This window comes from Octodon degus, unplaced genomic scaffold (genome assembly GCF_000260255.1).
Source record: "Octodon degus isolate 3935 unplaced genomic scaffold, OctDeg1.0 scaffold00009, whole genome shotgun sequence".
Taxonomy (NCBI): Eukaryota; Metazoa; Chordata; class Mammalia; order Rodentia; family Octodontidae; genus Octodon; species Octodon degus.
In genome coordinates, this window is record NW_004524585.1 from 26,425,666 (window position 1) to 26,438,878 (window position 13,213).

Consider the following 13,213-nt stretch of genomic DNA (forward strand, 5'->3'; position numbering starts at 1 on the left):
GGCGGGAAGAGCGAGCCCGACGGCCGGGCGGCGGGTCCCCGCGGGCTCCGCTCTGCAAACTTAGCGGGCGCGGAGCAGCCGCGGAAGAAGAGAGGGCGAGCGAGTTGGGGAAGAGTTGTTTATTGTCGAGGGAGACGGGCCCGAGAGCTGCGTGCTCGCCGTCAGAACTTGGGGCTCCTTCGGGGGTCCCCGCGAGGAGGGTGGTCGGAGGGGGGAATGGGGGGGAAGGAAGTTCCAGGGTGCGGGAAAGCCATCTTGAGGGCAGAAGAAAGGTGAAAGGGAAAGAACAGAAAGTGAACTTTTTTTGCGAAGACTTTCAGGAAGAAGGTGGTTCGAGCATGTTGGGATTTTTTAGAGACCTACGTGTGCGCTAATTGAGATTTTTGACTAGGCTTGGAAGGCGTGTGTAACATTAGGGATGAAAGCTGAGTGAAATGGTTACTTTTTAGATAACCTGTGCTTGCAGAAGGTCCGCTGGCCTGAAGTCGGAGCACTGCAAGCCTGTGCTAGATGCAGTTTGCTACTATTGAGTTGGCAACCGCGTGTTTCGTCTCTTTTTGTGAATGGCAGTGAGGTTAGAAGTGATTCTCTTTGCTGGGGTCGGAAGACACCTCCGAGGCGCCCCGGCCGCCGTCTCGCTACTTTCTGGCTGGGGAAGGATCTGACGTCTCCTTCCCCCGCGCCTTCCTCTCCCTCCCCTACCAGAGACCTCCTTTGTTTATTCGTGGATGGCTTGTGGGTGACTCTCTCCAGGGCTGTGCTGAAATTTTGAGAGGTGGAAATACTGTGTCTGGGCCCATTGTTTTTTTTGCTCTAATCTCTTACTTTTACAGTTATATTTTAGTACCTATTTTTTTTCTCTATGAAATCTATAAACTCAAACTAGGTACAGAATTTTTTTCACTCCATATCAGTTTACACGCAAAAGAAGACTTTTGTTTTAACCTGTGCATGTTTTGTGAGGCTTATCTGTTAGCTGTTGCTGTTCTCACGTGAACGTTTTTTGACTTAACCTCACTTGGGTGTATGAAGTTCTTGGTGATGAGAATTAGGGTTTCATTATAGATAACCATCCCTTCCCATTTTAGTTGACCAAATTATCACATTAGATTCCATTTTCTGTTATGTTATCTGGTACCACTTTGCTTTTTTAATTTATATAAATGTTTGCTACATAATGACAAGTCTCTCAAAGTTTCGTCATGTCATAAATACTTTAATTTCTTTTTACAAAAATGTGTTAGTGACTAGATTCCAGAAAGTAATTGGAATGAAGTTAATAGAAGTCTAGCTATTTTAAGTAAAAGGGCTCCACCCTTTCCTCACAAACGTGTCTGATTGGCTGTATAGATTTCTACATATCCTAAGCAGGGCTTATCTTTTTTCTACAGGAGATGTTCTTACTTTGTTAATATTTTCCTTAGGCAAATCAAAGAGGGTCCCAGGAAATCTGTGAAGGTTGAAGAAAATTCTTCTGTGAATTTTTTATATTCAAGGAGGAATCAGTACTTAACATTCATCTTTTAAACTGAGAAGACATATTTTATTTTGAAACTTCTTGAGATTTACAATGAATGGACACAGTGATGAAGACAGTGTTAGAAACAGTAGTGGAGAGTCAAGGTAAGGAAACACTATTGTTTCTTGCAAGAAGAATTGAAAACCTCTATACCTTTTTTGTCTTCTAAAATTTCTGCTTATTTGAAGCTTTGTGAACATAGATTTTAATTATTTTGTAATAAAGATATGCAGGCAACTATTGGAAAATTTTGATTTACTTAAATCTATTTGCAGGTTTGTATTGGTGAGGTATTAACAAGCTGGAACAAGTAAAAAATTAACATTGGCTTTTAGTGAAATTGTCAAATAAATGCAATAAGAATTTCTGTGTGCATCTTTTCTCTGGCATTATGTCTTTAGCATCAGTGCTGTCCAGTGTGGTAGCCACCAGTCACATATGGCTCTTTAAATTAAGATTCAATGTACGCAGTATTCAAAATTTATTCTGTCACACCAGACACATTTCAAGTTATAAGTAATCCCACATGACTCTTATCTACTATATTGAACAAGATAGAAAACATTTTTGGTTGTTTGAGACAGGGTTTTGGTATGTCAACCAGGCTGGCCTTGAATTCACTATGTATCCCGTAGTGACCCTCCTACCTCAGCCTCTGGAGTCCTGGGATCACAGGTGTGTGCTACAACACCTGGCCTGCAAACATTTTTGTCACTCCATAAAGCTTGAGACAAATATGATTTGCAGCTTTACTTATCTATGGATAAGTAAAGTTTTTACTGGGACTGTGTCTTTTATCTTTCTGTCTTGACACCTTCCTACTATATAGTCCATGCTGACTTTTGGGTTAGCATCCTGCTTTAGCCTTCTGAGTAGCTGGAGTTATAGGTGTGCAGCACCATGCAGGGCAAGGACCACATCATTTCAAGGAAGCTATGTACTTGATGGGAATAAATTTTTTTGGGGGAACAAATTATTAAGCCATTTTTGTTTGCAAGAAAGCTTGTTTCCCTCTACAAACTTAAAATTATTCTGAAGCTGCCAGAATTGTGTTATCTATACATTAATCCATATTTATCTATCATATTTAGAAATCAGTAAACTGGGCATTGTTCTCAGATTTCCCCATTATCCTGGTTCTACCATGTATTAGCTATGTGAATGAGTAAATTACTTAATCTCTGATTGTTTTACTTCTGTAAAGTAGAAGTTTCACCATTATTTATCTTAAAATTGAGAATTAAATGCTACATGTAAAGGTTTCTGATACGATAAACTTTCAACAGCTGGGTATGATGATGTACATCTATAATACCAGCACTCAGGAGGCTGAGGCAGGAGAAATGGTGCAAGTTTGAGGCCAGTCTGGGCTACATAGTGGGTTTGAGGCTAGCTGGAACTACATAGCAGGACCTTGTCTCAGAAACAAGAAACCCAAAATTCAAGATTTGTTAATTGTAATCAACATCATGTTTTATGTAACATAGGCTACTATATAACAATTAAATTCTTTATAATAAAGGGGAAATGAGAGACACAGAAACAGGAAAGTTGACAAGGTTTAAGAAGAAAATGTTGAAAGGTGGGCATGGTAACACATACTTATAATCCCAGTTCTCTGGAAGCTGAGGCAGGAGGATCATTGTACATTGGAGGCCAGCCTGAGCTTTATAGTGAGTTCAAGGCCAGCCTGTATTACAAAATGAAACTTTGTCTCAAAAAACTATACATACACACAAAAAAATGTTGGGTAGAAAATTCTGTTGTGCTATGTTTTTGCTCTCAAACTTGGAAATCTTTGGCTGTGCTAGGTATAGCTGTGTTAGCTTTCACAGGCCAGCTGGATAGCAAGAGCTGTATACAGAATGAAGTAGGAGGCATTGTTTAGTTGCACTAGTCTTTAGAAGTTGCAGAGCCTGAGTTGACAGCATTTTTGCAGAACTAATTCTTTTATGATTTCCTCCACTAAAATAAGAATCGTTGAACTGATTTTAAAGTTTAATCCTGCCCTTTCATTGTAACATGTAAAAGTAAATATACTTTTTATAAAGGCAAAAATGCTGTACTATGATCACAAAGAGTGAGGTTTCTGAGTCTAAGCTTTGATTAAAATTTCTGTAGATGTACTCATTTTAATAAGTGCATAGAATACTGGCCACATTGTCTGCATTTTCTTACTGGGGAGCAAAGCCATGGCTAATAGAAGTAGCCAAATGAAACACAGGAAGCAGACTACTTGCAAAGTAGCCAGTGAGGTACACATTAATTCTCCCCCCCCCCCCCAACCAGGGATTGAACTCAGACTGTTGCGCTTGCCAAGGAAGCGCTTATTCCACTGAGCCATCTCCCCGGCTCCCCCACATTAATTCTTTGGGTCTGCAGGGAGATCACTTGTTGGTATATTCTGACCACTTATCCGTTCTAATAATCTTGGGTGTATTTTGCTGACATCGTTTGAGCAAGGAGAAGTAATGAACCCAATTTAAGTATAGGTGGAAAAAAATTAAATCCTGTAAAGTATTTATTTAAGTGAATTATTTTACAATGTGTACTTGTTTTTAATGATTACAAAACATATTTCCCTAATTACTTTTTGAGTCACTAATTGAAGCAAACAGGGTTTTGTTTACTTCTCACAGTATGGTTATTGAGTTACCTAGGTTTTGTAACTGCTTTGAATTTATCAGACAGACTTTCTTTTTGCTGTCATTTTCTTCCATATTACTGTTTTGATTTTTGCTTTGGTCTTGTTAACACTCGGTTCCATCCCCTCTCCCAAAAGTTTTCTTCATAAAGCAGCACAGAGGACAGATTGGCCTGGTTAAAACTTCTAGACAGCTATAACTGAATACAGAGTAATGAGATAAGAAATTGTCCTGTCTTTAAAGTTGTTACATACTGTCAATTTGATTTTTTTTTATTGGCTAGAACTTTAAAATTATTTTTGCTTCATACTTTCTTTTTTCCTTTGTGGAAGTTTATGAAATCAAGTAAAATTAAGCAGGATGTCAGTTGGTATTTTTGATTGGTACAGTTAAGTTTCTACTGAAAAAAGTCACTTTTCTTGGCTGTGTTGTAACTGACACATTTGATGCTTATTTACTAAGAAATGTGGGTCAGGATGCACCTGTAAAACAGTTTTAGTTCAACATAGTTTTATGTAATTGAAGTTAAGCCTTCTGCAGAAAATGTTGGAGGATTTCAAAGCATTAGCTTCCACCTGTGATTATTTGTATTATCTGTGAATGAGTTTTTAAAATCCTAATTAGACTGTATGTCAAAGTATAATGATTGATGATTAATTCCATTATAGATTTATGAGTAAATTATAAGGGTGTTCAAAATACAATGAATGTTTAATTTAAATGTTTAAACTCATCACAGTGAAAGATGCATGGGAAAGTAGGGTAGCTATTTTAGAGGCAAGAAGAATAATTGAGGGATATTAATGGCAGTGTGTCTTTCACTGTAATAAGGTTTTTTTTTGTTTTTGTTTTTGTCTTTTTGAGACAGTTATACTCTGCAGTTCAGGCTGGCTTTAAATTTACCTTGTAGCTCGGGCTGGCCTTGACACTTGCACTGATCCTTCTGTCTCAACTTCCTGAGCGCCTGGATCGCAGGCATGTGCCACCACTCCCGGCCTGCTGTAATAGTGTTTTTTAACATTCAATGTACATTTTATCATCCCTCATTGATCAATCATTTATGGCAATTCTTATCAAATGGAAACATTGTAACGTGTCTTCATCCACACGGCACCGTGCAACTTCTGGTTGTTCCCAAAAGTAAAAAATGACCATGAGAAGTACACATTTTGAATCTAGGCAGCTATCATAAAGCAACTAAAGACTCACAAAAGAAGGTTGCAGAACTAAAAGTGGCAAGAATGATAGGACAAGTTTATTTGAAGTTGAGAGCAGTATTTTGAGGATATATTTAATGGCAATGTGTATCCTTAATACATTAAAAAAATTAACATTCTTCAGTCATACCTCTTATCTGAAGTAGATGACCGTATTTTGCTTATTTTTATATGTTTTATACCTGCTTGCATGTAGATGAAATTTTCATTAGTTTTAAGTTTAGAGTAAGCTCTTTCACTATAACTTTTTATAGTGTGGGCAGTGTTTGATTTATGTTAACGTGTTTTAAATAGGCATATTTTATATTTAGATAGAGGAATCTGATGTACTAAATTTCCTTGGCTTATGGAAAATATTGTACTTATTGTTTTGTGCTTCAGATATTCTGTGTAGGTTTCAACTTTTTAAAAATGATGAGGCAGTGGTGTGGCAGACAGTGAGCAGGACATAAGATTATTGGAAACATTCTGGATGAGCTTCTGGTTTTGCTCATTACTCTGCTCTGCACAGTAGAAATTGTACATATATGTTTACTCATCACAGTCTCCCATAGCTGTTACTTGGTTACACAGAATATATTGTGGTCTCTGTGTGTGTGGATAGACCTGCAGTCCCAGCTTTTGGGGAGGCTGAGGCAGAAGGATCAGCAGTTCAGGCCCAGCCTAGGCAGTTTAGCAATTCAGTGAGACCTTGTCTTGAAAAATCTCAAAGTGAGCTGGGGATGTATTTTAGTGAAAAGTCCTTGGGTTCACTCCCTGTTATCACAAACACAGACATCTGTGCATGCATGTACAAACATAATACAAGATTATGTATTAGCTAAAAAGAAACAACTTTTAAATTACAAAGAAAACTCATCAAGCACTCTCATAGAATTACCAAGTTAAAATTTCCTCTAAACATAATTAAAATTATTAAAATTTGGGATATACTGCAATGCGATGATACATGCGTATAATACTAGTGCTTTGGGAAACAGTCAAAAGTATTTCTGATTTGAGACTAGCCTGGGCTACACAGAGAGACCCAGTCTTAAAAAAAATATCAGTTACTTTCTTACACTAAATGGAATAATTTTTTTAAAAGGCAATACCAGTTAAAGTAGTATTCCCTGATTTTTTTCCTTAGTCAATTTATTGCTGAGTTTCAAAAGACAGGCCCAGAAATACTCACAGGAAGACAGGAAAGAGGACATTACAGAGTTAAGATAGCTAAAGATAATTGAATTAAGGAAACTGAAAATTTCCTGAGATGCCATTAATTGAAGGAAAATCTGACTCTTCCATTTCATCTTTTGTCGATTTCTATTTCTCAGTTCATTATATGCTTTTAATTTTTTGCGCATGTGTCCTGTACATGATACCAAATCCAAAACCATATCCATTCCTAAATAGGAGCTTTAATAATTGTTTTCTGTGTTAAAGAAGTTGCCTAATTAAAAATTTCACAGAGCTGGACTAGGTGGTGCACCTGTGCGATCTCACCTGCTCTGGAAGATGAGCCTGGAAGATTGGAAGTTCAGGTCCAGCCTGAGCAATTTACTGAGGCTCCATCTCAAAAACGGTTGTGAATGTAGCTTAGTGAATGGTAGAGCACTGGCCTGTATGGGTGCGGTCCTGGATTCAATCTCCAGAACCATCAAAAAGAAAAAGAAAAAAAAAAATCACAAAATCTTGTAAGAGAATGATTAATCTAGGTTATTTAGATTTCATTTTAACTGATGAAGGTGAGAGAACTGTACATGAAGTAATTTTGAAGAGTTGATTTTTCTGTATGTAGACAAAAGATAGTGTGTAGGCAGACATAAGTGAGACATTTCCCATTTGTTATTTCTGTTTTAACAAGTTGCTTAAGGTTTTCATGACTGGTAGATTATATACAATATAGTTCTCTGTTTAAAAAATAAGAATATGTCTTTGTGGAAAGAGATGGAAAAATGTTTCTCTGTGGGAAGCCTTAAAACAGAAATGTTGTAACTAGTTGTGTTTATAACTGTAGCATTGATGTCAGTTTGGGCCCTTACTAGGAATAAAGGAATTGGGGACCTCATCATCCCAAGCCAATCAAATTCAGAGTCTTTATTTTAACAAAATTCTTAAGTAATTCTTATGTGTGTTACATTCATATGCAGACATATAAAACTGTTCACTTGGAACCACAGTTGCTGTTTGTTACTAATACTGTTCCTTACGGATTTTATTTTCTGGAAGCCCCTATGGAATTGTGTCATGGTCTCTAATAGCAAGAAGCTTAGCGAATTTCATTTCTTTAGAAACAGTAACAATGGCAGCTAATGATTGTACTTTTGACTGAATCAAGCATGTATGAAGAGCATTAAGCATTATATGAATTACCTCCAAACTGTGATATATGCAATGTTAATAATTACTAGTATATAAAAGGGAAAACTAGACAATTTATTTTTTAAATTTTTTATTTATTTGTTACAGAGTCTCACTACGCAGCTTGGACTCGTAGTGATCTTCCTGTCTCAGCCTCTGCAGTGCTGGGATTACAGGTGTGCATCACCACACCTGGTTTCTGTGGCCGGCATGGCATGCCACAGGGCCAGCATGGCATGCAGTACCAGGGATCAAACCACATCTGCGCTCAGACCGCTGAGCTATCTCCCTAGCCCATAGACAACTCTTAAAGTACTTTTTAAAAACTATTAACTAGATGCAAATTAAATTGTAGTTTTTACATTAATTTTGTGTTTCCATTAATGCTACTTACTTTTTTGTTCTTAGAATTAGTCTGGAGTATTGAGTTGCATTTAATTGTTAGATCTCATCAGTGTTCTTTGGCATACATGATTTTTCACTTTGTTTATTTTTCAATGACCATAAATGTCCCAAGAAATACTGGTCAGGGGCCAGGGAGATAGCTCAGTGGAATAAGTGCTTGCCTGGCAAGTGAAGGTCCTGAGTTTGATCCATAGTACCACCACCAAAACAAAACAAAACAAAACAAAACAAAAAAAAAAAAAAAAGAAAGAAAGAAAGAAAGAAAAAAAATACTGGTGAGGTATGTTGTAGACTGTCCCTAAATCTGGACTTGTCTAGTGTGTGTGTTTAATAGGGTTTCACGGTTTTAGAAAGAATATTACAGAAATAAAGTTTTCTAGTTACATAATATAGGCCAGTGATGTTAACTTTTTAAAAAAGTTAATATTTATTTTCATATTAGTTTTTGGATGCATGTCATTCTTTGGTATCAAGTCACTGTGTCTAGTCATAGAGTTGAGTGATAATTAAGCTCCATCTCCTAGATGGGGAAGTGACTGGACCTATTAACTGAACTTTCTACAAATAATTGTTTGTTAAATACCTTGATATATTTTATTACTTAGTTTTATAATTGAGTAAGTTGTTTTGTTGCTCAAATTAATCAAACTTTGGCTATTGGAATCCTTTTCAGGTTGGCTCTTGGTTGTTTTACACAGTTCCATCCATCCTGTTTTTTTGAGACAGAGTCCAGACTGACCTTCAGTTTGTGGTGATCCTCCCACCTGTCTCATGCCCTCCTCCTCACCCCAGTGCTGGGATTTCAGGCATGCATCAAGCCCAGCTTCTGATCCTTTTACATTAGAATCAACTACTCTTCAAAGATTGTAGACTTGTAGAATATTACTAGAAACCAAGATTTGAATGTTGGATGTGTTCATTGCTACTCAAGTACTCCAGCTTCTATACCCTCTCAACCAGACAGCCAGAACTAGGTAATAGGTTTATATAGATACCAAACTATATGTATCTACATTTTTATAGTTATTTCTGTATCTCTATCTATATACAGATTAAGGTAAACACAATTCTGTACGATGTGTCCAGTTGAAATCCAGTACCACAGGGTTCATATCAGTCACTGGCTTGCTGATTTATAACCTGCATGTGCAGCAGTGAGAAACTGATTTCTATCATCTACCAACCTTGTGCTCATAAATTCATCCTAGTATCTATGTGAAGCAGTTTTAGAATTTTTAGACTTTATCTGAGTCAAATGAAACCTCTTGTTTTAGTTTTTTGAATGATCATTACAGTCTAGAGGTAATAATCATTAATAATCATAGTTAACCAAGGAAAACTGTGTATAAAATCAGTTAAGTGTGTTGAGATTTATGAAGCCAGATAGGCATGCAAGTAAAATAAAAGAGAATGGAACTTGGTAAGATACTGGAGTGATGAGAAATATGAAAGATTTTCATGAACCACTTTTAATTTTTCTAATAATGATGAGTAAAGAAAATAAAGTAACATCTTTGAGAAGAAAGAAACAGTTGATGCGTATTCATGTGAGTAATGAGAATGAAAGGTGTTGCCTCCCAGTCAACTGTAAATCTGTAGAACAGGGTATATTGGACATCTTACCTTTGCAGTTCTTTATACTGAAGCTTATTAAGTGTTATGCTCAAGCTTTATGTGATCATCAGGTAGAAGAGAAATAAGGAGGCATAGTAGAATTTTTTTTTTTTTTTAAAAGAAAGCTGCAGAGATACCTGTTGAAGTATTTTGTTTTTTATGTTGAATGTCAGAAATACCACTTTAAGGGAGAGACCCTAGGAAGCTATTATACTGATAATTGATATTTATAATAGAAATTACATTATTACCTGTCACTGTAGTGACTGCTTATTCAGAAATAAAGTATAAAAACTACACTCAAAGGTTTCTTTGGTGGGTAGATTATATAAGATCAAAATTACTACTGAGGTGAAAATACAAAGTTGTGGATACAGAGATCTGTGCCCTCAGTAGGAACTTCTGGAAATATCTAGTATCTCAGGGCTGAGGCATAAAGTGTAAGAAATAGTGTTTCAATGGAAATGACTTTTGGTAGGTACTGTTCAGCTCTACTGTTACTTCAGAAATAGTTTGCCCCTATAGTTTAGATGATTGACAAACAACTTAATAGGGTAGATTCCATAGAGTACTTAGAATTCCAGTTTCTCTAAGGTAAGCTTCATAGATATGTGTGTCATATAGACATAATAAGCAGGTACAAAATCTATGTAGTTCTAATGTAGAAGATTGATAATAAGGAAAATGGTCCACCTCCGTATTAATAACAGTATTAAAAGTTTGATTTTCTTCTTTGTTGTCAGGATCATTTAAATCCCTGGTAATATTAAATTTTATATGTATTAAAAGTTGTCTTGATAATGTGGCTTTTGGGACGGTAAGGCATTTCAATAGACTTAGACAAAAAGCAAAGAATAATTTAATACTGAGGCAGATGATGTTAGTGGAAGATAATGCTATATTTCAGAGTTTAAATGTAGAGGCAAGGGGTCATCAGAAATTGTGATGTTATAGTCTGAATCCTCTCAAGTCTAAAACAAGAATTACTGTTTTTCACCTAAGATAGACGATGACGACGACGGTGATGATGATTTTTAGCATTAGTGATTGAACCTCAGGACTTAAGTGAGCTATATCGTCAGCCACCTCCTGCTCTTTATTTTGAGCCAGTCTTGCTGAGTTGCTAAGTGGTACAGGCTGAGCTCAAACTTGAAATTCTCCTGCCTTAGTCTCTCAAAAGGCTGCTACTCTGATGGGTATGTGCTACCTTGTCTAACTTAAAATTACTGTCATTTGATGCAACATCTACAGTACTTTTTTTTTTTTTTTCAGTTTGAAATGGACCATAAACTGAATTACATTAGTGAAAGGAAGTTTTGACAAGGAAGTTTAATAATTATGATTTAGCTGTATAAATGGACACTAGAAATTCAAATAATCTTTTCTATTCTGGGTTTAGTATGTGTTTTATATCAAAAAATTGACCTAATAAGCAGTAGCTTATTTCATATACTGCATGGCTTATACAGTGAATGCCTTGGCACTTGAATACTTTTAACTCACAGGGTGAATTTTGACAAGAACATTTTGTCCTGACACTCATTTGTTTGGTACTGAACATACAAGGTTGAACTTAATGGTATCACCTGCATCTTACACTTTCTAAACCCAGTTTGTTTTGTATTTGTTTTCGGTGCTGGATGCATCTTCTGAAACCACTTAATGAATGTTAAGGTATCACTGGTTCACATTTTTCTTTTTTAAAAAATAAAAATAGGTGGAATTTGTTTTTCTTTCTTTTTCTTTCTTTTCTTTTTTTTTTTTTTTGGCTGAACTAGGGATCGAACTCAGGACCTTGCACTTGCCAGGCAGGCATTTACGCCACTGAGCTATATCCCTAGCTCCCTGGAGTTTGTTTTTCTATGCCACATACTCTGTGGGTATTTGCACTGTGATGAAAAATGAAATTACATATAGTTTTCTTTAAAATTATACAGGGCTGGGAACTTTTTTTCAATATTTGTTAAATTTAAGAACATAAAGTAATTTAAAACTTCAAAGAAACATATGAATAATCTATTTAGTACTTAGAATTGACACTTGAGCCTTTGTACTGAGTTATATCCCCTACTCTTAAGAAATTTTCTTTCCTTTTTGGGGTGTGTGTGTGTGTGTGTGTGTGTGCATGCGCGCGAGACAAGGTCTTGCTAAGTTGTCCAGGCTATGCTTGCCATTCTCATGTCTCAGCCTCCCAGAGTGCAGGGGTTATAAGCATGCTGAACTTTGAAATGGAGGCATTAATTGTAGTAAGTTAAATATTAGGGATCATTTCAAGTATACAGTAATGGTAGTTAAGTGAACCCTATATATTCATCTGTCTTCAACACATTTTATCTTATGATCATCTATTTGATCCTGGACCACATGCTACCCTATTCCTCCTGGATTATTTTTGTTTGTTTTTCCCTCTTGATTATTTGAAATATAATTTGTGTGTGTTAGACTCTAGCATGATGGTAGCAGTAATGGGCGAGGAGTTATTAAACTTTACCTGGTTGTTAGAAATATAGGATTTGAGATTTTCATTTTTATACTTTTGATATTGTAGCAAATTATAATAAAAGTTGCTCTGTGACTTTTAAATCTATGTATAAAAAGCCTTACTTTCATCTAATTATTCCCTGAATTCTTACTAGAGAGTATTTAAGAAAATATTTTGAATTTACCTCTGGTTCCAAATCAATAACCCAAACAAATCACCTTTGAAATTAGTCATGCTAGCAGCTAGTATTCCAGCCAGACATTCTAGCAACTTTCTTATATTTTCAGTTTGAGGTTTTAGAATAATAAAAATCATATTGTATTTTATTTTTTAAATGTTTTTGTAGTACTAAGAATTGAACCTAGGTCTTTGCATTGAATAGGCTGGCTGTCTTAAACTAGCTGTATAGCTCAGGCTGTATAGCTCTGCAATCTTCCTGCCTTAGCCTCTGAGTGCTGGGGTTATAGGTATGTCCCACTATGCCCAGATATGATATTTTAAAAAGAGAATATAACACAGTGTTGCTCAGGATGCTCAAACAAGTTATATTTTGTGATCAGCACATAATAGCAGTTGGAAGGCCTAGTTTTCAGGCAGGTTGATGGTAGTTACTACTTACATTATTTTATCAAGCTTTTGTTTTAATTACATTGCTGTTTATATTCTGTAATGTGTTCACGAGTAGGTAGTGATGCAGAAAGTTTGAAAGCCATTGTGGGCCTTTTGCCAGTTTTAATGCTCAGCACTTACTCATTGCCTGCTGCTTTCCATGTTGTTTCTTCTGTCATATTGAAGTGGATGACAGATGATGGTCTATAAAAATAAAGATCTCAGCTTAATAAAATTTAAAAGTTTACTGAGAAAGGCAGACACATATATAAAGAATTGCAATATTGTGAAGAAATCATCAATAACAAACAAAATATTGGCGGCAGAAATATTAACCTGTGTCTAGGGAAATAGATGGCTACATAATGAACATAGTTTT

General features: G+C 36.0%; 1 protein-coding gene across 1 annotated transcript in view; it reads left to right on the top strand.

The window, feature by feature from the left end:
- The first annotated feature begins 307 nt into the window (after window positions 1-307).
- The window catches only part of Chd1 (chromodomain helicase DNA binding protein 1), an 81,843-nt gene continuing 68,937 nt past the window's right edge, over window positions 308-13,213 (top strand). Inside the window, exons 1-2 of the mRNA XM_004625420.3 lie at window positions 308-327; window positions 1,425-1,623. Coding sequence (XP_004625477.1) covers window positions 1,571-1,623 — 53 coding nt within the window. The 5' untranslated portion in view covers window positions 308-327; window positions 1,425-1,570. The remainder of the gene's footprint in view (window positions 328-1,424; window positions 1,624-13,213) is intronic.